The sequence below is a fragment of the Haemaphysalis longicornis genome, unplaced genomic scaffold (genome assembly GCF_048455015.1).
Source record: "Haemaphysalis longicornis isolate Haplotype H1 unplaced genomic scaffold, Haemaphysalis longicornis Haplotype H1 scaffold_8, whole genome shotgun sequence".
Lineage (NCBI taxonomy): Eukaryota > Metazoa > Arthropoda > Arachnida > Ixodida > Ixodidae > Haemaphysalis > Haemaphysalis longicornis.
Genome location: NW_027526445.1, coordinates 130,954,925 through 130,981,294, shown reverse-complemented (window position 1 = coordinate 130,981,294; position 26,370 = coordinate 130,954,925). Strand labels below are relative to the sequence as shown.

Sequence of the window (26,370 nt, the reverse complement as noted above, 5' to 3'; positions counted from 1 at the left end):
GGCAGAGACTTCTCTGGTTCTCAATCCTTGTAAATTCGCCAGAACCAAACTAACGCTACCAGAAGAGAACAGCCTATTTAGAAGGTGGGGTTGCCAAAATGAAATTAATGATTTTATCGTTCTTGTTGAAAAATCTATCTATAACAAGGCTCCTGCATGTATTCGTTGAGAATTTGACATGTAGCCATATTTTTGCCTCGTAATACGTAATCTTTGCACATAATTCAGGAATGGTAAATATATTTCTAGTTGATCGTCTAGGCTAAAATAGTTTACGAAGGTATATTAATATCCAAATTCTTGTATTGGTATTGTGTAGAGCAGATGTCCCGAAATGGCAGTATGCAGAACTCAAGGATTCAACGAAGGCTTTAGAGAAGGTTCTCAAAACATTCTGTGAGTCTTCCCTTTTTCCTTACCTTTTTGGAAACACAAGAAAATGGCCTTCCTGCATGACTAGTACGTTTGACTTATTCGCCGAGTTCAAGGGGGCCAATAAAACAAAATTTTCTTTTTGTGCACCGATTAAACCAAACTCGGTGCACAAGTACAATTGACTTTGGCAGCGTTGAAACAAAAATCAGTTTGCAGCTATTTTGTATAGTTTTCCAAGTATGAGTGCATCCTTCTAATTAGTTCATTCCTTAATGAAAAAATAATAGTGCCTAACTTACTTTTTCTCGCCACTATTTCACAAAGGTGGATTGTGCATGATAACGCTGTCCATTAGTTAACAGCGGGGCCATTACACCTGGCCGTAATGTGTAACGCATGATGCGTAACGCGTTAGAAATACCATAAAAATTCCGAGTGCTCTTGATCGCGTGCCTTGCAGCGACCGCCCAGTGTACCAGGCTCCCGCAGTGGCTTTGGCGAAAAAACAACTGGCAAGAAAAACTTGAAAAAACCCCAAGAGGTGTCTCGCGTTGGCTAGCAACCAACAACGCCGCAGCTGGCGCGAAGCCTTCTCCGCGGAACTTCCACGCGACTCCAGGAGAACGCCGCGCACGCGTTCTGCACGTACGCACCTCCGCATACCCCAGCTGCCATGAAGCGCTACCACACATGTAATGCTTGGCCTGAGGAACTTATGAGGACTTATGCAAGCTTTGCCCGTTTTTTCAAGGCTTCGTAGCTATAAATACATTTAAAAAGCATATACAAATTTTCAGCACACGCCCATTTTGTCACCATTTGGATGGGGCCTGAATGTTGTTCCATTTTTCGTGGTATCTCCTGAGGCTACAAAAGTAAATGAGCACATTTTTTGCACACCCGACACTTTTGTGAATACAGTGGCACAACAATTAGGAGAAATTTAAGCTTTACTGGTTCTTTAAATAAAGGATGAACTAAGTGGAAGGATGTATTGATAACTTCAAACATACACAAGATAGGTGCAAACTGATTTATGTTTTGACATTCACTTATTAAACTGGACGTGTGTACTAAGATTCGTTACAATCGGTGCATAATTAAAAAGGTTAGTTTATTGCCACGTCCCCCGTAAAGATAGCTTTTGCACAGCACGGCAGCTAGGCAAGAAAGCCATACCGCCAAGATCTGGGCATAGGATGGGTGCACAGGGGAATAACTGCAGCAGAAAATCGCTGGGCCACATGACGCATACCAGTATACTTCATCATGACGTCTTGCATTACTGATGCAATGCCAAAAGAAATCCTTGACTCACTCATGGTTGAAAACCATTGCTGTGAAGATCGAATGCCCCACTAGCAAGTTGTGCCAATGTATGAAAAACCACACAAGGTTGCCTGTTTTTAGAGAAAGAGGGATTCAAAGCTACTATGAGCTAGACCATTTTAATGCGCAGCACTTTGGCGCCCGGTATCGTGGTTTGGCAGTGGCTGCGGCGATGTTCGCGTCACCGAGCGAGCGAGCGAGCGAGACACGGAAAGCACAAGGAAAACAGAAGAGGAGAGTCTGGCGAAAGTGTGAGGCGGAGGGCGGCACGTGTTGCTATGGCGTCATATCTCTCACTGCCTTTCCCTAACATTTTCGCCGAGCGCTCGTACTCCGTGGTTCATCAGCACCACGTTACACTTGCACAAGAGGTTCAAACCCGATTTGAAACAACATGCTCGGCGGCGGCGACGTGCTGCAAGATAACAGCAGAGTAGTGCGTGCCGCCGTGCGTTCGCTGATCACGTGGCACTAACTGAGAGGGAGTAGATATGCACCATGACTGAGAAAGAAGAAAACGTGGTAACGAGGTAAGACATATACGTCTTTCTTTCGTCTACGTCTAGTTTGCGCCACGTTTTCTTCTTCCTTAAAACATGTACCAACTAGCTCAGCAACAAGTTTTGTTATGACTGAGAAGACTGCAGTTCGCGCTGCGCACAAATTTCGCATTATGAAGTATAGTAATCGGCAGTGCTTTTTTTATTTTCGAATGTGTCGCGAGAACGATAATATGCAGGGTGTGAATTACGCGGTCTGTTGTTTTTTTGTTTACTGCAGCTTTCTGTGGAATGATCATTCCCTCGCACGGTGGGCACCCAGCCCGTTTTCTTGACAAGGTTGAATAGCGTGGCCATGCAAAGGTGGATCAAGTGCAGCAATGATCTTCATTCTTTTAACAGCGCTGAGGCGACGGGGATATAGAAAGAAGGATGAACACAGCCCTGTCTATCAAATAAAAGTTATTCAATAACTTCTAGTTATTAGACAGCGCCGTGTTTGTCCTTCCTTTGTCCCCGCCGTCTCAGCGCTGTTAGATTAATGAAACCATAACAACTAGCTTGACTTTCATTACTGATACAGCAATGATCTACCTCTGCAGGTTTAGCACGTAGGAACTGATGGGGCAAGATGTTAAAGCTATATGTACGAAACGGTTGAATATAAGAACTTCATGTCTGTGATGAGTTTGTTAATTAGCATGGTGGATTGTTATCCGTCGTGCATCTGGAACACCTTCGCCAGCCCTGTTAAATAGTAGATCAGCTTTTGTATCTGGAAGTAGTTCCCGTTTTGGGCTGAAGCCCTGGGTAGCACTCATCAGATTTCATATTAAGAGTGACGGTCACTTTTAGTTCTGGCAGAGAGTCTTGTTCCAGAAGATTCTCACTTCTGGTATTCCTGATCAACCTCTTCAAGGAGGTCACTACAACAGAATTCCTTGGCGTTGCAATCTTTGCCCACACCGTTCTCAAGGCACTCGGCAATGAGGTGAGGCGTGGCGTTGTATTCAGAGTGCGCAAGTAGAAACTTGCTGAAGGTTTCCACAGGTGTCCTCACCACTCGAACTGATTTGGTCTGGCCTTTTGTTGGGGACTGATGTTTACGATCATTTTTTGCAGAAAAGGACACCATACGCACAGACAGCGTTTTTGATCAGGAGCAGCGTTAGGCTCTCATGTAGCCCAAAAAGGTAGTGAGGTAGGGGCGTGTCTGACCATAAACGGCCAATATAACCTTATGTAAGGTCAACAAATTTGATCATTCACACCAGGTTAAGCCTCCCTGCCAGGAAATAAAAAAGTTGCAGACATCTACGTTTGTATCCTAAGATGTAAGGCGCGATAGCGATACTTCGGCTCCTACGGAGCATGCTCGTACGCAGCTGCTACATTTCCGGTCTGTGCTTCACGAGCACGAAAGAGTATCGGAAAGAGCAAGACTAGCAACCATGGTTTTTAATCTCTGTGTCTGAGGAGAGACAAAGGCTCTGCGCTTCTGTGGCTTTAATTGGGAGCGTGAAAAGTTGAAAATGCTAGGTGTTGGTCAGTTTGAGCGAGGAGGAGTCAGTGTCAGTGTATCACAATGTTTATGCTGTGATGGCTAGGCCGGGCTGAACAACTTTGCTTTTTTCAAAGAGAGAGAGCGCGCGAGAGAGAGAGAGAGAGAGAGAGAGAGCAGATATTTGTTAAGAAAGAAATTGTTGTGGTTAAGGAAGGTGGGGTAAACAGATGGCAGGGAGCTCAAAGGTGGAACCTGAGTCTACGGCACCAGACGCAGCTGCTCCGAGTTCCCTTTCCTTCTGCCGCGAAATTCATGTCCCTCCTTGACTTTTTTTTTTTTTGCCGCTCGCCATTTTTGGACCAAGAGGAGGCGTACGGCGTAGAAAGCGAGTGTTTTCGCCTTCATTTTTCGCACCCGGGTTAACAGGCCATATGTTTCGCGGGGGAGAAATAGGCGCGAGTATTGCGGCCAACGAAAGCCTACGCCCCGCGGATTCTCGGAAGACGCGCGGCCCGAGGGACTGTGTGCACGGTGCAGGACGGGGTTTGCGGGGAGAATGGAGTGAGAACTGGCGGTGGCCGGACGGACGGCCGGGACGCGGCGTCGGCCTTGAGGGCTGTGCTGGCGAGTCCGAGCGACGACGACGGTGAACTCCGGGCCCCCGAAAATGGCCTCAAGGAGGGGAAAGTGCGCGGCCGAAGTTCGCCCATATTGCGTCGCTGACGAGCCGCGCCCCACCACAGACGGCCGACAGCCTCCGTCACCCCAACGAGACCATCAGCCGGAGCGCAGCTAAGCTGTTCTCCCCTTCTCCACCCTTCTTCGGACTCTTTCTACTCGTCTTCTCTGATGTACTTCTCTAAGTGGACTGCACGGCCTCTATATCCGCCTACTTCAGCCTTTGTTAGCAGTTGGGGGAAGCCTCCAACCCCACCTATTGTACAGTTTACTATCACCCTTCATCTAATGTCGTCTTCTTCTTGGGCTCGTAACGGCGGGGACCATTTACTTCATTGTGATCAATGTACTCTGTGGTTGGTTTCTTGGCAGCTGTGAACCCAACTGCAGTACGTACTGCAGTTAACTGCAGTACGTTGTTTAGTCGTCATACCCTCTGTGTCAGCCTGTTCTTGATTTCCTGTGTATGTGGAGAAAGTAAATGTGCTTTGTTTTGAAACGGCTATCCCGTGCCCCGTCTCGTGCCCAGCGGCCAATCAGGCGTGGACCTATCGCCGGTTAGCAGGTCTGAACCACATCCTTGAATTCGCACGTAGGGAGGAGTTATTTGTCTCTCCTCCCGTCCGGCACATCCGCCACTAAATTAGCTCGCAATTCTGTGACACCCTCTCAATCAGCTCCCGCAGAGCTTGAGGTAACGAGCTGGTCAAATCTGCCTCCCATGCATCAAATAAGCGGAATACGTTGTTTGAGTTGTTCTCCCCGGGCCATACCCTTGGACATGGCTAGGTTGCGTGCAAGTGGGTGGATGTTTCACCTGTTTTAGCAGAGTTGTAAGTTAACGTCTGATGTTCCCGCCGAACACCAACGCACATGGATTTTCAGATAACTGTGTTGGTTTTTCGTCCACCGAGTTTGTGATTCTTCGGCATCGAGACCTCGGCGTAGCAAAGGGAAGGATTGTGTTCCTAGGAATAGGATGAGGATTCGTTCTCACCGTTTTTCAAAGAGGGCAGTGTGGTAGTGGTGGTCACAAGGAACACAGTATGTGAGTTCGTGTGCCTCTAGCATAGTGCGTCGCTCGCTTCCAGAACATTGGATCCGGCTGTCCAGGTGACGTTGTTAACTTTATGCATTATGAATGGGGATATCTTACCGAAGCGCTTGGTATTCTGCCTCCAGATAACTGTATAACATCGTTTGTGAGTCTGTAATGATGTTAGGCTTCTATTTGATACTTCCGCTATTAGGATTGCCAGGAGGATGGCCCCAACTTCCACATCTTTGTTCCTGTATGTTGGAGAGTCATGCATCCACAGATTTCCAGGGTAGTCAACTACAATTGGGGCCTAGTGCTTTCATACATTCCTGAGTCGGTGTGTACTGTGGTCTCATGATATTGCAACTTTCCCCGAATGAACTTGAGCGTGCCATACCGCCCCTTCTTGTGTAGGATTTTATCCATATTTTGGTTTTGTAGAGGGGAGTTTTTATGGGGGTCGCCGGATCGGTGCCGTGTCTATCATGGCGTGCAGTGGTTTCCTTTCAAAGGGGTTGGAGGGGTGTGCCTGTCTTTTCTTTTCTATTGGAAGGGCCTGTTTGGGGTGTCTGTTTCTTTTCAAAAGGGGTATGATGCCCCCCCTTCCAAGATTTTGTTTTTGCATCCACTTTCTTGGTGCTAGGAGAGTCGTTTCTCCGATTTCTTGAAATGCGTTAGGAAGACACAAGTTCAGGACCTATTCATGGTCATTATCACCAACATCCTATTTAGGATGACTGCAGCGTGAAGGCCTCTCTCATTGACCTTGACACGCTCCTTTCCTGCGCTTCCCGAGTCCATTATTTGCTCGGAGTATCGTTATTTCTTCCCGCCATCGAGTTAATGGCCTTCCCCGTCTCCTAGACCCGTCTTTGCAAGTTCATTCTATTACGCTGGTGGTCCACCCTTTGTTAGTTCGTCTCACGGTCAAAATTGTGAGGTTGTGAACTGCCTTACATGCTGTCCTAATGATGACGTTTTTTTCACTTTCTTTGGTGCGTGTAAATTTGTAGTACGGCAGGCTTTGTAGTATTCTGGTCATGATCAGTGGTTGCGTAAGTCTTGTCGTTTCTTTTCTCGTTTTCTTGCTCTTCTGTTGGTTGGACGTTTTGCTTGTGGGCAATAATTGGTTAAATGTTTTCTTTTTTTTTGTCTATTCTGAGTTGGGAACTACCCGCTTATCTAGAACCCCGCCGAGCATTCTTACGTGGCTGTTTTCTGGGAAGATATTGGTACCTATTTTTAGGATGATTCTTAACTTGGCGGCGTGGCGTGATCTGTCCTTTACCAAACTGGACTTGACGAAGAGACATAACCGTGGGAATATTGACAAGTATTTTGAAGACTTATATGATTAGACTCTAAATAGTCGGCTTTATGTAGCTATTCTCGGCTTATAATCTATGCCTTCCTTGATTTCTGGGAGATCGGCGTAAATCCTTTCTCCCCTGGTTTAGTTAGGTCACCCACTGTTGGTGCCGGAATAAGTCCCGGTTGAAAACAAACAGCGGTAGTCCAGTGGGTAGAGCGTTGCGCCGCTGTGCCCAAGGACGCTTGTTCAATTCCCGGCCGCAGCGGCGGTTTTTCTAATGGAAGCAGAAAACAACAACGCCAGTGTGTCGAAATTTCGGCGCACGTTAAAGATCTTAAGGAGGTCGAAATTCTTCCGGATACTTCCACTACGACATGCCGCGTAGCCCACGAGTCGCTTCTACACATGAATTACCGGAAATTTATATTTTCGGTCTCCAAGTGGAAAGACGCTTTGTTGTGAGGGCTTATGTGGCGGGTACGACTGGAGATTGTGTCTTCCGAGCATGCTACCACCGACTGGGCATAGAACAAACTTCACCGTGCAGGCGCGGCCCTGGAGAAAACGCCGTGTCCTTTGTTTCGTATCCGACGTTGTACCCTATCTTCCTTTCCAAACCTCTGTTGAGTTAGCTCCACATTACAGGTCCAGCGGAGCCCTGGAATCTTGATGCCTCAGTCATAGCTTCCGGTTGGCAGCGGTGAGGTATTTCCGTGGACGCCTGATGAGCACGGCTGATAGCGGACGGCTTGGAGCCACGGGAAATCGAAAAATGAGCCTAATAACGCTATGGCGTTAATAAAACAGGACCACTGCACATCCGATAGGACAAGCCCAAAACACCATGGGACCAATGGAAAGCAGCATTGGTCCGTTTGTGCTTACAGTCGATCCATTAGTGTTTCGGACTGTTTCGGATTGTACTCTTTCGTGGTTTTCTCGTCTGGGAGATAAAGAGCAAACACGTGGACAGCAAAGAGGCCACTACAAAGGTGCAGTCTCGAAAAAGCACGGAGTTAAGGTATATACTGTGTTACCTCTGCTGAGAAAGTGTGGAGGGGGGGCTCAGATGTTAAAAACAACCCCTTAATTGATTCAACCATCAGAGGCCTCGTTTCTTAAAGCACATCTCAGCAACCCACATGCGCTCCGGTCTATGGTATTGCAAATCAGAAGCACCCCATCGGAGCTCGAGACTATAGTAGCACCACTCCCCGCACACGTCAATCAGTTAAGGTGCAAACACCTGTACACTTCTAACCGAGATCGCCGAAAGTCAGCGTGAACTCATGTTCACTTACAACAGGGCCACTGACATCTAGGCACTTGACCGTGTTCCCTTCTGTATAGTACTCCACCTCGCGTGTTAAGTCCTGCAAAAGAAAACACAGGAAAAAAGACACTCGTGAAGAGTCGGTCGAAACAATCCACAGCAAGACATCAACACAGTGATTCTTAAACCGTTCTGTTCTTATAGTCAAGGGTGGAAGACGCAACACACTGCCAAGAGACAATGAAACAGTTACTTGGGAATACCTAACAGACGCCTTACAATAAGGCACCATTAAGGCATAAGCCTCGAAGCTAATTTAGGAATGAGATTCCAAGTAGTGTATAGGCGTGCTTCAGGCAGAAGCAGCACTGAAGTCCTTAGTGGGATTGTCATACAACGGATTACTTTTTTTTTGTCCTCACAGATCTCAATAAAATACATAAGCAGTGCCCTCCCATAAATCTGTCCCTTCGTGGGTCGACATATAATGTAAGAAAGCTACAAATTTATGCACGCCCAACACTACTGTAGATAACGGTTCGAAGATGGGAGAGAAAACTTTAATTCTCTATTAAAGACGGCAGTCTATCTTGGGATACATATATGTATCTCAAGGTGTGTAGCCCGAAACAACCCATTTGCTTTCGAACACGTAACGTGTGAACCCATTCCTGAAAATCACTTCCGGCTTGACCAGTCCCGTGTGCTCCAGTTCCCGAAACGACCTTCCCATTTGGATCCTTCCTGCTTTAACCCATTCCCAAAAAAGCCCTTGCCGTTTCAATTCCTTCCCAAAATGTCCTGCTCATTATCCCCGTTACAGGTTTGTTTGTACACGGCGAAAGTGAATTGATGCGGTGGGTCATACAGTCTCACTTCGCTTTTGTATGCATACTCACGAATGTTGGCTGCTTCATATTTTCGCACATCAAAATACTAATACAAATAATATTATATTATAAGTTACTACTTTGCATGAGCCCACAAAGCTCTGGCTACTGTTTCTAGACTCGTAAGTAAACCAGATTTATTGTTAGTATCAATTATTCTAATTATTTTTATTTGTAATGCATGTTTGTTAACTCCCTTTGTACTTGTAAACATACCTTTACCAGCAAAAGGGCTGATTATTGTTCCTGGGCACAGTAAATAAACTCAGTTGATTTATTATTCATATTGCTATTGTTGTTTTAGTCCACTGCAAATCCTTATCATCATCAGCAGCAGCAGCATCGCCATGATCACCATCATCTCTGAAAAGTGCCGACTGCCTCCCCAAGAAAAGCCTGGAACGCTTGCCTTTTATTTTCTGCTGACAATGTTCTGAGAAATCCTGCCAACCTGGGGGGCGAGTTTGTTTCCTCTGATGCAGGTAAAGCTTTTGAAGAAGAAAATGCTTTCACATTTCTCGTTCGTGTGGCTTCTGTACGGAATCAAAAAGTTCATTCATTCATGGCGTTCCTCAGAAAAGAAACAATCGTGGTGAAACAAATATATGCTCTTGTAAGACCTTTTTCCAAGTACCGGTTGTCTTAGCGGCTACCACGGCGAACTAATCAGAACAGGGTCGGGAAGATATCGCTGTCGAAAAACTCGTGAACGAAACGTCCTGCATCGATGTGGCTTCAAATGCCGTCCGTTGCGTGTTTTTTTTAATCAATAAGCCTGTATCCAAATGGAAATGTAACTACTGCAAGGATCTACTCGAGGAAACTGCGTTCATTGCCCGCCACGCATGTCTCTGTAGGCTTAAATAAAAACCATTTCTCAAGCCTGCAGTGGGTTTTTCAAAAAATGTTTGAAGCATTAGCTGAATGACTCCTAAAATGTTACGCACTACATTTGCTTTAACACCTACTGCGTGCCCACCTATGTATTATCTGTAAAAAGTACACGCAAAAGAATAAAGCTTGGATTGTTCTTAACACCAGGACGAAAAATGTGTGCGAACCATTTCGTCCAAGAGAAAATTTCAACTTTAACTTTCAATGGCCATCATTTCAGAGACGTTTGTACATAAACTGACCGTTAGCCCAACACTAAAAGGCTGCTGAGGAGCCACCGGCTTGACCCATAATAAACTTGACTTATTTCATAAAATACGTTTACTAAGGCTTTCAGTAGATGCATTTTTCCTAGTCAGCTAGATTTTGTAATTAAACTTCGTAACATTTTTCCCTGTGTAGAAATGAAAGAGTAGTCTTTTACTAACTCTAGTAAATTAACAATTGTATTTGGTAAAAGATCCAACTTCGTTCTAGGCAAGATGTACGAACGCTACAAATGGGCCCTGCGCCTGCGCCAAGCGGTTCTGCTTTGTTAACTTTCGGCTTTTCCTTTTTTTTGGGTGTTACATATGGAAAGAAGTGCATGTGCATTCGTACATAAAACAATTTGATAATTAGAAACTCCCATGCAACCAAACGGACTCTGCCGGAGAATGCGTGCGAGCAACACGCTCCAGACCATACGACCAACGCGGGAGCAGACGTAAGGGTATGGTTTCAGCTGTAATTCACCCATGCTGTACCAGCCGACGGATGCAAAGCAGAAACGTGTCCTTTTTTAATTGAGACCTGGTATCGTAAAACTGACCACTACAGTGAGGTTGTGTAGATAAATAAGGCGCCTCTGGGCGTTGTTTCCACCAGGCGCGGCAGCGTCTTTATTTTGGAACGGTGGAATATGACGAAGGTAACTCCTAATAAATTGTCAGGTTACGACAAACGTAAGTAATTTGTTAGTGTGGGCTACGTCAGAAGTAACTTTAATTTAAAAAATCACACGCCTAGGTCCCAGCTACCTGAGTCGAGCTGGGTACATCATTCCCAGAAGGGCTCAACGGGAAAAGTACGAAACGGGAAGGTCGTTTTGTACCAGGTTGAAACGGGGAGGGGGGGAACGAACGAGGAGGGTTGAAATGGGAATGGGTTCCAATGGGAGCACACGAAATGGGAAAGAACAAAACAGGAAGGTCGGTATGTTTTGCCCCGGATTGAAACGGGAGGGAACAAGCTAGAAAGTTGAAATGGGAGTGGGTTCAAACGGGAACCTCCCTAACCAACAACGACTGGAACAAGCTACAAAGTTGAAATGGGAATGGGTTCAAACGGGAACCTCCCTATCTCAACAAAGACTGCTGACCAATATTTTCAGGTTTAAGTAGCCCAAGAAAGATTAGTCTTGTCTGGGCTACAACGTGCCCATGGGACTTACTACTTCATGACCCACGGACTTCAAAACCATCGCGCACGAATACGAAAAGCTTTACCAATACACACCAATGTTCAGAACGGTCTAGTTTGCTGGCTTCAGAGATATGTCATTTCTGGACAGAAAAAAAAAATCTGCTGCATGCTAAACAGCTAGCGCCGTCCGGTTAAAACTGAACAAACCAAAATGCTTTTCTTGTTTATTTTGTATCTCAGTAAAGAAGGGATTTATTTTTAAAAGAATCAAACTAGGCCGTTAGAAACATTTCTATGAATCTTTTAAACTTTTTATACCGAAAGACGACGATTTTTAATCCCGTCGGTTATGAATTAGTAAGTCCCCTGGAATGTGATCGGGTGAGTCCCCCTTAAATCGAAAATTTATGTCTGTCTGTCTGCTACTCGATTCCGCAACCTGGCCAGAAGCTATAAAGATCCTGAAATAAATAAGCTTATATAGGCAAAGCCTTTCCAAACCAGTAAATCTGTTACAATTCCTCATGCTTGTCAACTCTGTGGGCCAAAAAGAAAACATTAGGCGTATGTGGGGCAGAGCGTCAATATATAACACGGATTAGCAGTGGTCTCTTAATTAAAAAGACGTGCGCTCCGTTTTAGCGAATAAAAAAATTAATGAAAAACGATGTTCTAATTTCAAATACCAAAAGAGTTCAAACCCGAGCCTAGAGCTCGATATTTCAAGAGCAAAAGTAATAAAAGATTGTGGGGAGCGCCTTGGCACTACACCTTCTGGCCTAGAGGGTGTTGCTGGAGCCCCTCGCCATGGGCTACCTTCCCTCACCCTCCTCACCTTCCGTACGGCCACCGGGCCGCAGGACCTGGGGACGTCGGGGCCCGAGAGATGGCGCTGACGGACACGGGGCAGCGGGGAGTGGACGTGTAGGAGCGGGCGGTGAGGAAGAACCGCGCGCGGGGACTGTGACTCGGGACGCTGGGAGTTCTGGTGATGGTGTGTGTGTGTATGCCCGGACGGGCGACAGCGCGTTGGAAGATGTAAGTAAAGAGTTCTTTCACGCAATCACAGTGTGCCTTACCCCTTGGCATGCCGTAGAGAGCAGGCCCACAAGATGCAGTAGATGGCGCGCAAGTAGTGGAACGCAGGAAAAATTGAATTGCCTTAAGCTTCACCATGTTTATCATGAGAGATGCGATACAACGGAGAAGAGCATGACAGCTGGGCAAGGGAGAGAAGAGGGCATTTATGAGGCAGGAGCAACAGTAGACGAATGTCTCTCGATGACATCTGCAGCGAAGTGAACAGATATGCGGCCCACTTCCCCCCTTTCCCTTCCATTGCTCAAAACTTGGAATACGTCACTTTAGCTAAAAGATACCCTTTTCAGTGTTGCTATACTCCTGCATGGAACATGCTGTTCATCGACATTCGACTTCCTCCGTACTACTCCTTCACTGCAGGCGAAGGCTTACCGTGGTGCGGTAGAAACACAACATGCCGGCGGCAGAGCAGATGATGGCGTAGTTGTCGTAAAAGCGTATTCCCATGGCTTTGCACTTGACACCAAAAGACTTCTCTTTGTGGCCCTCCTAGACGACAAAGAGAAGAGAGCCGCCCACATTTTCATCACACAGACGCATTGATGCACCCTGCCACCGTGGCAAGGAAAGAAAGTAACAATGATAACAATAATAAAACCCCAGGGACACCGAAATATTTTTTATCAGTAGTCCGTGTGGAAGCCGTGATGTCCAATTTAACGCCAATGAGTGCTCCTTCAAGCTCTGCACTAAACTAATGTGTTTTTGAGTTCTCCGATTAGTAAACTGATGTGAAGCCAGTGCTAAGGAACACATCGCCGCCAGTGCACATGTCCACTTATTACCTAGCAGTGTGCGTTTCAGTGTTTTATTAATGCGAAACATGTGCATGAAGCCCCAGGCTGCCAATGCCAGACGCTGCCTTTTTCGTTCAATAGGCCGTTCAATGCTTTCACACAAAAACTCCTGTAGAATTACTGCAAGCTGCTCTAGTATATCGAATGATAGCTCGCCACCCCTCCATTGTAACCCATCTGATCCTTCTGAACACTTTGATGGAACCCTTCATGTAACCTTCTTGATAGCTTCTTTTAGACTCATTGTGATGGCTTATGGAGGCCCCTCTTTGAAGGCCCATAAATAACTCTAAAGTGGCTGGTTGCTTTACTCTCAGGCAACACTACGCAAATCCTATTGGTGGCCCGTTGCGCCGAGTCCCATACTGCTTCGCATAGCTTAACCGCGCTCAGCGATTTCGCTATCAATGGGAAATTTTATTGAGAAGTGCAGGTGCAGTGCTTGAGGAAGAAATTCCCTCAGGCTAGAAAGCCAAACACAAAACGAAAAAGTTTGGTGACCACTTGAAATGAAGGCTGCACCTTCACAATATCATCCCTTTCGTCAGCGAATTGCCATCGAAAGACACCAGCAACAAACACACCGCATGCCGTCGGCCACAAACCCAAACTTCCTCAAGAAGTGCCGAGAAAAAATGCCGCCGGTTAAATCCTGCTGGCTAAAACAATCTTCCACCATTAGGCTGCCAGCAGCAGAATAAATGACACCGAAGTTCTTGTTTTCCTTGGAAAACATGTTCACAAAACAACAAAAATCTGCACTCGGTGTCGGGGTTTTCTATGTTTTACAACTGGAAATTTACACTTCGAAGTTTCACCTCCCATCGATATCGGCACATACCGTAGCCCAGCTGGTGAGGCTATAGCTATTTTGGACTGCCTTAAGTTCTTAACATACGCCTAAATCTCATACACGAAGCTGATTGTCTTTTGCCTTGGCAAAAGAAACAGCTGTACACAGCCTAGAACCAAACCTGCAGTTTCGTGCTCAGCAGTACGACGCCTTGGTCACTTTCAAACACCAGCAGATAGCGCAGTCTTCTCAATACCGGCTGCAATATTTTCTTCGTTCCTTTCAGCAAGCTTAGCTGTCGCTCTTACCCCGACATTTCGGTGGTAGCTACTTCAAAAGAACCAGAGGTGCAACTGACTGGACATGTGTGACCACTTACGAACTGGTGATTCAGCTTTGTGTGCTGAAGGCTGTAACAAATAGTCCCCAGCATCAAATATTCCAATCGGACCGAATATTGGCTCTCCAAATTGGATAACATTGTGCCCAGCCCAGGTGGGAACCAAGCCCACAACCCTCAATAATGCGTTTGACAAGGAATTCGCATATTCAATTCTTAGCAGTGTGCAGATTCCATCTCCTAGGGGCTATTTTTGTTCATAAATCGTGGGTATACAATTAGGATAGTGTCAAATTAGTGTTCAAAATGGTTTTTTGCTTTTACCCCACCAACCCCATTGATTTCTGCACTACAACTCCTGGTGTAGCTTTCAGGCTTGATATAATCGTTTTTTGTTGTTAATAAAAATGTTTAAATTAAATGCTAACGCATCGTTTAGCACAGGACGCGGTGCGGGCCAGCCTCCAGTGAAAAACTAGTCCTCCTCAAAGTATCCACCACCCCATCTTTATCTTTCCAAACATACTCTGGCAAAGACATCTTGGTTCAGGCGAAAAAGTGTCAAGAGTGCTTAGCTGTCAGGCAGCTAGAGTTTTTTTGTCAATCTCACTCGTGCCACTACTTTTATTATCTTAAAATGGAGGAGGGCTTCACTTCATCTTAGAATGAGATGTACAAGCAAAACGTTATCCGCACATGTGTACTCGCCACGATACTTCATCATAAGAATCACCCCAACGTTCCAACGTTGCCTAGCAACCACGCGCTGCATACTAATTCGGAGGAGTTTAACGGGGAACACCGTCAAGATTATACTTAGGAGAGGCCACAGTAATCACCGGCCCATTCAATTAAGACGCTGTTCACACGATTAAGCCAGCGTTCCAGGCAGTCAAATCTGAATAAATGAATTGTGGAGGTAAGACCATGCTATGCTACTACGCACACATTTGCGGACGTTTTTAATCATACAAAACACCTGGCACCAAACAAGAATTTTTTGCCATGTGTGTATCTTTATCGCAGACGTAACAATCTCCTCGCTAATATAAGCCAAACGATTATGATTTCGTGCACATGGAACTTTTGTGACGAACAATATTTAACACCTGCGATGATATACGAGCTTATTAATTTTTTTCAGACAGGAATTGTCCCCGAATATTCCTGCCAGGCATTCACGGCAACCCCTGACCTTAAAGAGGACCTGCGGACAAAATATTTAGCGTAGTCCACTTTTAAGAACAAGACTTTTGTAGCTTACTCAGCTCCATTCCAGCAACGAAAGACGTTTTTTGAACAAAAAACCCCATAAAACAGTAAAATCTTTCAAATTTTATGACATAGTGACGTAATATGGGCAGGAGGTGACGTCTTACAGGTAGCACTACAACCTGCTACAACACGTTTATCAGTGTGTGGACTGCATGCAAGCATTGAAGTGATGTGATCGAACATAACCGAGGCCCCACTACAAGTTCTTAGTCCTGTTTTCTGGCAATGGCTTAGGTCGGCTTCCTTCAATTGCACAAACCAGGTACCGTGACGCCAATGCAATAGAGAAATCATCAGATAGTGGCCGGGAAGTCCCAAATGTTGAACATGCTTTCTTTCATGTATTGACTACTTTTTGGAAGTTTGCGAGAACATTTGTTTTCTTGTGCGAGGTTGGAAAATTTCGTTATGTCCCCTTTAAATGTACGGCCACCAAAGAACCTGACACCGCCAACTCGATGGTCTCACCTCTAGGTCATGCATCTGCACCATGTAGCCTGGTGCAGTCAAGTAGAGAACTTGCCCGTTGATGCCGACACAAGGTGGCGATTGGTGCGCGGACTCCGGAAGCCGCCAAAGTACCTTGTTGCTCGACCCGCAGCAGACGACGACTGCGCCCTCTGTGGAGACCGCACAGAGAAACTTCTTATGCTCGTCCCCGGTGGCTGCCGTGATGCAGTGGACGGGTGCGGAAAAGCACCGGAAGCGCTCCCGGCGCTGCTTCTTCTGTGAAAAAGATCAGTGAACGCAGTTACAATCTGCTGCCGCACCACAAGACTGCGTTTGATCGTAGGGTACGACGCATGAATGAAGCAAGCATTGAGTTTCATACTAATATAATTATCATAATGATCGTCAGCCTGGTTGTGTACACTGCAGGATGAAGGCCTCTCCTAAAGATCTCCAGCCACGTCTATCGGTGCCAGATGAGCTGAGTTTAACCTTTGGCCCGAATTTTCGTAATTCATATCTCTCCACCGAGTTTTTGGCTGACCCGTACTCACTTAACTGTCCCCCCTATTTTTGTTTCGTACTAACGCCATAGGGAAAGAGAGCGGTGGAGAATGCAAATATGCGAAGGCCTGACGGTGCACACCCTACGTCGCATACCCGGTTAGATTTCAAAGCTTTACATTAAAGAGACACTAAAGGCTAAATGGAATTTTGTTTTAACTGAAAGATCATACGTTTCTTAGCTCTCTCGACTTTTGTTCAACGAGCAACGATGTGTTGTTTGCTGAGAAATAATCAAAGAGAGCTGGAATTTCTCCCAGCGCTTCCCTTTCATTTTTGCGTGACGTAGCCATTACGTCACAAACTAGGAACGATGCACCTGCAGCATCGCTGCGGTCTAGAGCGTAAACGCTGGCAATGGTAGCTTTTACGTCTCCGCCCCATGGCGGACTGCGCCACGTTACTGTGGCCCAGGAATCTGGCTTGGTCGTTTGTGATTTGTTATTTGTGATTCTCGCCGACGAAGTGAGAAACGCTTTTAAATTCTCGAGCGGCCCGTGTGTCCGTCTACTGCGGATTCCCAGACCCATACAGCCAGCTGCCAGCGAAGCCACTTTTGAAGCAACAATCGCCGTTTCGAATGAACGTAGCGTCCCGGGCTCCAGGCTGGCGCCGTTCAGGAGAGAGAGAGAGAGTTAGAGAAAAAAACTTTTATTTCTGGCAAGGCGCAGTCCTAGCGAGTGTCCCTCACGTGAGGGAGGCACGCCAGGTAATCTTGAACCCAAGTGGTGGTCAGGAGCTGTAGCTCGGATGGGGAGCTCCCCGTCACCTCCAGCCAGGTAGCGTGAGGGTCGGGTAAACGGAGCGGGGGCAAAAAGGGGAATTGCCAAATCGCGTGTGGTGTGGCACCTCGAAAACCAAATGTCGGGCAGTTTGTGTGGGGATATAATGTGGGATGGATGCGGTGGAGGACGTGTCTGGTGGGGAGGGAATGGGTCTGTAATTGTCGCCACAACCTGTGTAAGGGCTAAGGAGAGACGTGTGAGAGGGAGGTAGTTCTAGTCGCTGTAGGCGGTAGTGTGTGGTAAGGTCATTAAGGTAAGCAAGGGTTTGCGGGAGTTTCGTGCGCCGTGCTGCTACACGTCTACTTCTGGGGCTCGGTAAATCAGTCCTCGAGCAGCCAGGTGAGCCGTTTCCGCAACGCCAAAGCCCACGTGGCCAGGGGTCCAGTGGAGGATTATGGTTTGGTCGGGAGGAGGGCGGGGTAGGAGAATTTGGTGAGCAGGGAAGGAGATGTGTCCCTGCACGAAATTTCGTACGGCCGTCTTAGAGTCGGAGAATATGTGGGATGGGAGCGGTTGGTGTGTTATGGGCAGTGCTATTGCCGATTCAGCGACCTCGTGCGGCTGGGCTGTGCGGATGGTGGCTGCCGCTGCTGGGATCGGTCTGTCTCCTATTATAATAGCGGCAGCGAAAGCTGGTCGGTGTCTGTATTCTGCGGCGTCCACGTAAATGGAGTCAAGAGATGGGGGGAATAGGCGTAAGTGGGCCAAGGTGCGGGCCCTTCGTCGGGATGCTTGGTGGGTAGATTGATGTGAGGGGAACGGGGAGGATTTCGAGGTTTTCACGGTGGGATATATATGGTAAAGTTGGGAGAAAGGGGCTGCAGCAGTTGGGTTGACTTCGCCGTTCAGGAGCGCGCCTTCATTTCACCACTCCACTAGCGATCACAGCCTTCTCATATAATTTCCTCTCGCGCGTCGTGAACCCAGCGTGGAATAAACACTCTTCACGGCAGCAATGTCGACAGTCGTTCTTTCCCGCGCTCCCCTTGTCTCAAACATAAAACGGGCAGAGCGACGCACGCTTTACGGATTATCAACGGCGGCTCGAGGCGAACAGTTGGATCGGTCAGCTAACCACTCGCAGTAAGTTCATTTCAAGGGCAATTCTAATGAAGGCACTTTAGCTGCTTCCTGCCAGGTATATCGCTTGCAGAAGCTCGGGCGCTCACCGTCGTAGGTTATTGGCTTCGCTAATCGCGTACAACTGCTGTCCGAAAACGAAACTGAATGCATGATGGCTGACTAAATTGTGAGGGAAGCAGCCTGCCTCACAGTGTATAAAAGCTGAAGTGGGTGTTTTTTAGATACGACGAGCTGAAGTAAAGCTTTGATGTACGTTTATTTCACGTGCTCAACCACGTAGGAACCGTTTGTTTCAAAAAAATATCGGTAAATGCTTCTACAATGAGCTTTCGCCTTTCACCCCTTTTGTGACGTGAGAAACAATTTCTTGTTGCTAGCACAGGCTTGTGCACAGAAGTGGGGCACTATATCATGCCCAAATGAGAGCCAATCAGCACCGTAGCTCACATCTTGCCACTACCCAGGTAAGGTCACTCACTCTTGTCGGGCAGTTTACCTTCTAGCGCGACATGGGTAGGCCGGGCGTGGTCGCTTTGTGGAGGAGCGGGCAGCCATTGAAGAACGCAAATGTTCCAATAATCACAGAATTATCCGCAATAACGTAAACCCAAGATTTGCATTCGGGCAACGCTCAGCAAAATGAAAGAGTTTCGTTTTGGTCTATCTATGGTTTTGCATTTTGATTTCAGTCATTGAGTTTTCATTTTGGCAGAAGTGGTCATTGCATTTTGATTTTGGTCATTTTCATTTTTACTGCGTTTAACCGTCATGTACACCTAAATTTCAGGAGTGGAAGGGTTCGCTAATTATTTTTCTGATGGAGCTGAACAACGACACCGTGCGTAAAGATTTAGGCGCGTGGTAAAACTTCCCAGATGGACTAGATTTATCTGTACTACAGCCCTCAACTATAGCGTGTCTCGTAGCCCAGGTGCAAACTGAAAGGCACGGTGAGCCTAGCCTTTCTCAGTGTATTGATACCGCTGGCAAGGCAACCTCAGCTGACAGTCTAGTACTGGTTTGGCGTAGTTCTTTCTCGTTCCTGCTTTATTTCCAGGTTGGTTCATTGCTAGCTGGGTTGTAGCTTCGGTGCATAAAATCTGAATTTGAGCTTTGAGCCAGGGCGTGTATGTTCAAAGGGAATATAAAACGAGTGTTAGTTTCGTAGAATGTCTCAAATACAAAAAAATTGGCTCCAACCCACGCTGTAGAGGTGGTTGGAAAGCAAAGCTTTAAACGACACCCACAACAATTGCCCATGAGACGTCACTTGAATTCACAAACGTGGCTTTACAAAGAGTGAAACCAGAGATTCTGCCAGCCGTTACCTCGAATTCGCGGAGGCGGCGTCGCGAACGCTGCAGCAGCGTCGGCTACGGCCGGGCTAGAGTAGCGGACTCCACCGCTGTAGCCCAGCCATGAGTCGGGGAAAGAAAACGGAGAGGAGCGTCTTTCGAAGGGTGAGAGAGCGGAACCTAGCCATCCTGATGCGCTAACTTAAGGCGACTCCACCGCGTGACACAAGCGCAGACACCGAAGCTATTCGGCACGTGAGCTTAGTGATTCCCATTTATAACGATTTAAACTAGTTAGCTTAATAAGTTTGAGACTTACGAGAAAGCTGACGGAGCTTTTATAATACCTATTTATCAGAACCAGTTGCTCCTTTCGTCTTTTGTGATACCTCTTAAAACACAACTGAATTGTTATTCACCAATTTAGAAAACGGAGTCCCATTCGTGGCAAGCAGTGCGCAAAAGGTAGCCTTTCTCTAGCGGCGAAATGTCTGTATATGGTTTCTACATTTCGTTTTCCCACCCTGCAAATCAATCCTTGACGTATCTTTGCCGTACGACCACCTAATTGCGTCGGGTCCAGGTTACCCAGTACATGATGTCGAACAAGTTAATCCAGTCGTGCGAAGGAAGCTCGCAATGGACGAGAAGCTGCGCCAAAACAGGCCTAAAACAACCAGCGCTAAAGCAGACGACAAAGCCGTGCCGCCGCCGCCGCCGCCGCCGCCGCCGGCGGCGAGCATGCACTTCCGCGCGGAGAACGCTGTGTAAAGTCGCCGCGCCATCTACAGTGTGCTCCGTGAGTGAACCCCCCCCCGCCGCCACCGCCGCCTCCGCCGCGTTGGGAGTTGGTTGTAGAGCTGTGCACGGCCCGGTGCTTATCGCAGTAGGCCCGGCCCGGCCCGAGACGTTAACCTTATGGCCCGGACCCGGCCCGGCCCGGCTGCGTGTTTCCAACCCAAATACCGTAGGGGCCCGCGCCTGATTTGGGCACGTTTGGAAGTGAAAACTACCTAAAGGCGGTAAAATGCATCGTAAAGGAAATAATAACAGGCAACCAACATTAAACGGGCAAAACAACCCCAATTAACGATAACAATCATGTACATATCCCTACCGCAGCTGTCCTTCGCTCATCTACATACGAAAGAATTGAAACCGACATAAAGGTGACCGAACCACCCAATCTAAAAAAAAGATGAACGAAAAACCCCCCAACCACGGACAAATTCATGGTCATATTGAAAAATATTGAAGAAAAGTAGCCGAAACCGAAATGACCCAAACCACTGAAAAGTAAAAAAAAAGAGCTGGTGCTCGCCTAAAGGGAACAAAACCACCCGGCATTTTGTGTAGAATTTCAGAATGTGCCATAAATGAATTAAAACAAGCAATTAAAAATAGAATGGCGCCTTGGGCATTTGAACCTGATTCTTGCGATTGCTATCCAGAAATGGAACCTGTATGCCAGGGGACTAGCCGGTTCGTGTTTGTTTAAACAGGGTGTGTACTTGATTTGTTGTTTCGTCCGTATACGTTTCCTTTTTTCAAGAGTATATAGGGCTGTCGGACTCGGTCCCTTCTTTTTATCGGGGTGCAAAGTACACGCGTGCATTCATACGCATTTTATCGTTACCGCTTCACTACGTTCTAAACCGACTCATATCGCTTATCTATAAAGTTTCAATCATATTAAGTGTTACTTTTTAGGCTGCTGTTGGCGCATTTAAACCACCCTACTCCCCTGTTGCGCTTTTCCTTTCGTCTTCGTCTGCCGGCCATGACGCCCGAGGGCACAGGCCACCTCCAACCACCAGCTACGCTCGCCACGATGTTTTCCCGCCGAAACAAAGAGCAAAACTAAAGTTGAATTGTCACCTCAGTCTTTGACAGCTTCACTTTTGTTGGCTCAGAGAAGGATACGCAACTCGGAATAGGGCACTGCTACAGAAAACAGATGGAGACGCAGGTTTCTCTAGCAGCGTTTGCAGTTCAAAGTGTTCCATCTTGAAAATTTTTTTCGCCCGAACTTAGAGGTGGAAACTAGTCACGCTGAATTGTCATTCGTTGTACTTCCCTACGTGGTGTGTCACTGAGCCGCATGTGTTGCTCAGTTCATCCCAAGACATGCCGTTGTAGATCTCTCACACTTGCCGGCTTGCCATGCGCCCACATGTGCCTCAAGCCTAACGATAAGTCCCGTGGAACGTAAAAAGAAACCTGACCAGTGCTTTTACCGCGTCAGCAACATGTAGTTTCTGCGATATCATAGAACACCTTAGTATTAAATGCAGAGCATTTCAGTAACTCACGATGTCACCCGCGTTGACGTCCGTAGTCCGCACCGCACCCCTCCCTACTATATAAAAAAACAATACTATCCGGCACCCGGTTTCGATCCCTCGACCCTGCGGGCGGAACGCAATGTACATGGTGCTCTACCCACTGCGCCACAAAGTCGACACAGAATGGGACGCTACGAACGCGCCTTATATCGTTGACTCATTCAAATTACTGCTAACGAGCGCTCTCTCGTCAGCAGTTGCTACAAGTGCAACAACATTAACGTAACGCAAACTACTTAGTGTCGTGCGCCCCCGGAACTGCCTCTGCATTTGATCGTGCCCCTCGCGAGGGGGATGTTTCACTGCGTCTTCTTTTGGTCGCGGGACCTGTGGCGCCATCTGGCGGAGGCGTGGCACAACTCGTAGCACTTTTGAGAGGGGTACTTTTGGAACTCGGAGCACTTTTGAAATAGGCACGTTTGAGAGGGGTATAAGTAACGCTAAAACTGCCCTACTCTTATTGCTTCACTGTGCCGGGCCCGAGCATTTACATTTCGGCCCGAGTCCGGCCCGGCCCCGGGTGAAAAGTAAGTCGGGTGGCCCGAGCCCGGCCCGCGGGCCGGGCCGGGCCCGGGCTTTCGGGTAAGCCCGAGCCCGTACACACCTATAGTTGGTTGTCCCGCACGCCACGAAAGAACCGTTAACTGCATGGTCGAGCTAGAAAGCTTTGCTTTAAAAAGAGAAAAAGCATCGAGCAGTTGTTAGGGACATAATATTGTTAACTCAATTTATCATTAGTTTCCATGCCACACATGCAACAGTCGATGAACTATCACAAAGGCAATGCTATATCAAGGCCCCCTGTCCAGGTGTAGAGAATTGCTTTCCGTATAAAGCAACACCAGGCAGTAGTAGACCTCCTCAGCAGGACTTTTTTTTTTGCAGTAGCTATATGTACGAAGTAGGTGCAATATTTGCACACGCCTGCTTTGAGCCATCCAAAACAAAGAAAATCTGGATGCAATATACACCTGCATAAAGAGCTTGACCTGCGTGATCTACGGAACATCTCTTCAAATCAAACGTGTAGGTAATGGGAGGCTTGCAAGACAAGACAGGCTAACAATGAATTTGTTATTCATCCAACCCGTAAAAACCTCCCCCCCCCCTAACCGAAGGCTCTGACAAATTAATAAAAATTAAAGCCTTTCCTCTCAACGGGAAAGCTGTCGGAAGTGCAGAGCAATTATGCGCCATAATGGGCTGCATCGCCTTTATCCGCTCACTGTTGCGTTTGTAATTTCCCGCCTTCGCATTGCTCGCGCGCCCCCTGCCTGAAACTGCGCCAGCGGGAGTTTTGTTCTTTTTGTGCTTGGTTTAGTTTCGTATGCTGGAGTTGTTTTGTGTCATTTCGAACGCGTAATTTTTTTTCTTGCGTGGCTGGAGCATTTCTGCGGCATTTCGAACGCACCATTCTTTTCTTGCGCGGCTGGAGCCTTTCTGAAGCATTTAGAAGGCGCCATTTCTTCCTTGCGCAGCCGCTTTTTCGCTTACTACCGTAAAAACCAACCCAACGAGCGTTTCTAACTGAAGGAACGCGGGGGCTGTCCGTTATAAACACAGATTGTGCCTGATATGTACCTGCCCTTTCCTTTGCGCTAAATAACCGGGATATGTATGACAAGCGCTAGCGCTTCACGAGGATTGAACGATTATGGATACTTAAACCGCGTGGTTTTCGAAGCCTCAGCGTGGCTCTCTGACCCCGGTACAGAAGCTTCTCCTTGGGTCCGTTATCTCGGTGCGCCGCCTCATTACGGCAGTCGCATCGACCGTTAGCGAGCTAAGACGACAAGGCGAGCCTATAAAGTGCTCTGCACCTAAAACAAACGAGGAAGGTTCATGCGAGAGAGTAGGGGAGAGATAGAGGGGCACCTTGATGTTGAACACGCGAATCCGGCCAGTCTCAAGGCCAAGGTAAATATTGTTCCAAGCGAGTGTTGAGCACGTGATGGCTGCTCCAATCGGGAAGATGGTGGTCAATTTACCAGTCTGCAACAAGAGAGAGTCACGGGTTAGGCATGCAGAGCCGTGCAATAAACCCTTTCAGAAACCGTCGAGTACATGCAAGGCGTAATGCTAACTACGTGCACGTGCACTTGTTGGCTCGTGTCTCAACACATCTGTTTCCGAACATATGCGCATTCTATTCACTGAGTGCGCATGTACTATGGATGCATTTACGCATGTTTAGAGTGTACTTATGCGACACGTTTCATTGGTTATGGCGAAAGACTTATGTTTCCATTGAAGGTGACCTTACATGACACCGGCATGTACATGAACGGTACGAAAACAGAGAACCGAAGCACGGCCAGAAGCGAAACAAAGCGTGCCAGCCATGTATAAGAGCTGATTAAAGGGACACTAAAGGGTGGAAACAAGTTGGCCTGTATCAATGGATTACAGTGCCGAGAATCTAAATACATTCTTGGAACTAGCAATTGTTTAATAAGGGAGGAAACGCCTTAGTTACTATGGTTTGTGACATCACAGAAGTGGTAAATGGCGAGAGCTTATTGTAGAAGCATCTATATATCTTTTACTGAAATAAACAGTTCCTACGTGGTTGAGCACGTGGAATAAGCGTACATCAATACTTAACGTGAGGTTATTTCACAGTACACCGTGCAAAGACAGAAACTCATATTATCTTTGTGCAGGCAGTTTGGTGCGGGACTTGAGCTGGAAGCTGTTTTAGGTCCTTGGTCGGGTTTCAGTCAGGTTGCACGTGCAATCAAAGCTCTCTTGGAGTTTCTTCGCAGCACAGAACTGGACAGAGTTTTGGAATTGAAAATTTTTGTTGCATCAAATGACATCTTTTCGTTTTCACTTTTTTTTTCTCTTTTTTTGTTTTTTGTTTTTCTTCTCTCATCTAGCGTAGCAAGCCACCCCGACGGGTCGGCTAACATCGCTGGTCTTCATTAAAGTTATTCCCTCTCTCTCGTATCGAAAAAACACAGACTACAGCTTTTGTACACTGTAAGGCAGGGTGCTTCCCTCACAATTCAGTCAGCCATCATGCTTTCAGTTGCGTTTTTGAAAAGCATTGCCCCGCGATTAGCGAAGTCAATAACCTACGACAGCGAGCACCCGAACTTCTACAAGCAATATACCCGGAAAAAAGCAGCTAAAGTTCCTTGACCAGAATCGGCAAAAGAAACAAGATGTACTACAGGCGGTTAAGCGAACCGCCCGAGATTCCAACCTCCCGTTCGCCGCGCCCGAAGGAAGACTAGGAGGAGGAACGGTTTATTTAAAATGTTGCTATCGGTAAAGCGTGTCCCGTTCGAACATAGTCGCCCATGAATAGAACTTACTGCGAGTGGTTAGCCCACTGATCCGCACGTTCGCCTCGAGCCGCCGTTGATAATCCGTAAAGCGTGCGTCACTCTGCCCGTGTTATGTTTGAGCCAGGGGGAGCGCAGGAAAGAATGAATGTCGACTTCGGTGCCGTGGAGAGTGTTTATTCCACGCTGAGTTCGCGCCGCGTGAGAGAACATAATATGAAATGGCTGTGATCTTCAGACGACGTGAAATGAAGACGTCTCCGTGACGGCGTCAGCCAGTAGCCCAGGACGCCGCGCTTGATATTTAAAGTGGCGCTTGTTGCTTCAAAAGAGGCTTCGCTGGCAGTCGGCTAGATGGGGTTTGGGAATAAGGGGTGGGCAGGCACACCGGCCGCCCGAGCATAAAGCGTTTCGGATTCCGTCGATGAAAAATCATAAACGTCGAATCCTCGGCCAGAGAAACGAGCCGTAGCCCGTCATGGCTAGGAGACTTATAGGAGCCATGAAGACAGAATACAAGTTGGGTTTATTAGAGAGACTGCCTAGTCCCGATAACATTGAAACAAATATCATCGCAATCTTCGAACAAATGACGGAGATATCAAAGAAAACGTGTGAAGCAGTCGCGACCCCCTAGCCAATTTCCCGCAACTTTTCCATGACGTCACGGAACCCTGTTTGTGCGATTGGAGGCCGCCTAACTGACCTGTAGCGACGATACATGACTGGACGTCTGTAATGGGGCCTCTAGTTCCATTTGACCACATCACTTGAGTGCTAACGTGCAGTTAACGCACTGAAAATTATGTTTTATTGTTACCCGTACGACGTCACTCTTGCTCATAACACATCACTGTGGCGCAAAATTTGAAAGTTTTTAAATACTTGTTGCTTTTTTTTCGTTAAATAAACCTCTTTTGGGGCTGTAATGGAGCTGAGTGAGATACTGAATCCTAGTTCTTTGAAATCACATGAAGTTTTAGTTTCTCTTCATGGCTCCTTTAAAAGCTACCGTTGCCAGCGTTTAAGCTCTGAACTGCACCGTCGCTGCCGG

At 47.1% G+C, this 26,370-nt stretch overlaps 3 protein-coding genes across 9 annotated transcripts in view; all 3 read right to left on the bottom strand.

Annotated features, from left to right (window-relative positions):
* The window catches only part of LOC144149214 (uncharacterized), a 268,987-nt gene that overhangs the window by 37,399 nt on the left and 205,218 nt on the right, over positions 1-26,370 (bottom strand). The gene's annotated exons all lie outside the window — the stretch shown is intronic.
* The window catches only part of LOC144149209 (uncharacterized), a 273,731-nt gene that overhangs the window by 111,586 nt on the left and 135,775 nt on the right, over positions 1-26,370 (bottom strand). The gene's annotated exons all lie outside the window — the stretch shown is intronic.
* LOC144149212 (uncharacterized) overlaps positions 1-26,370 on the bottom strand; it is a 112,802-nt gene that overhangs the window by 13,711 nt on the left and 72,721 nt on the right. For 3 of the 5 annotated variants that reach the window (XM_077680747.1, XM_077680748.1, XM_077680749.1), the window contains exons 10-13: positions 23,902-24,018; positions 15,973-16,230; positions 12,672-12,788; positions 8,039-8,110 (exon numbers count right to left, since the gene is read on the bottom strand). In XM_077680747.1, the coding sequence (XP_077536873.1) occupies positions 8,039-8,110; positions 12,672-12,788; positions 15,973-16,230; positions 23,902-24,018 (564 nt within the window). Of the gene's footprint in view, positions 1-8,038; positions 8,111-9,309; positions 9,434-11,962; positions 12,418-12,671; positions 12,789-15,972; positions 16,231-23,901; positions 24,019-26,370 lie in introns of those variants that run through there. The other 2 variants (XR_013318233.1, XM_077680750.1) reach the window with 2 other exon arrangements.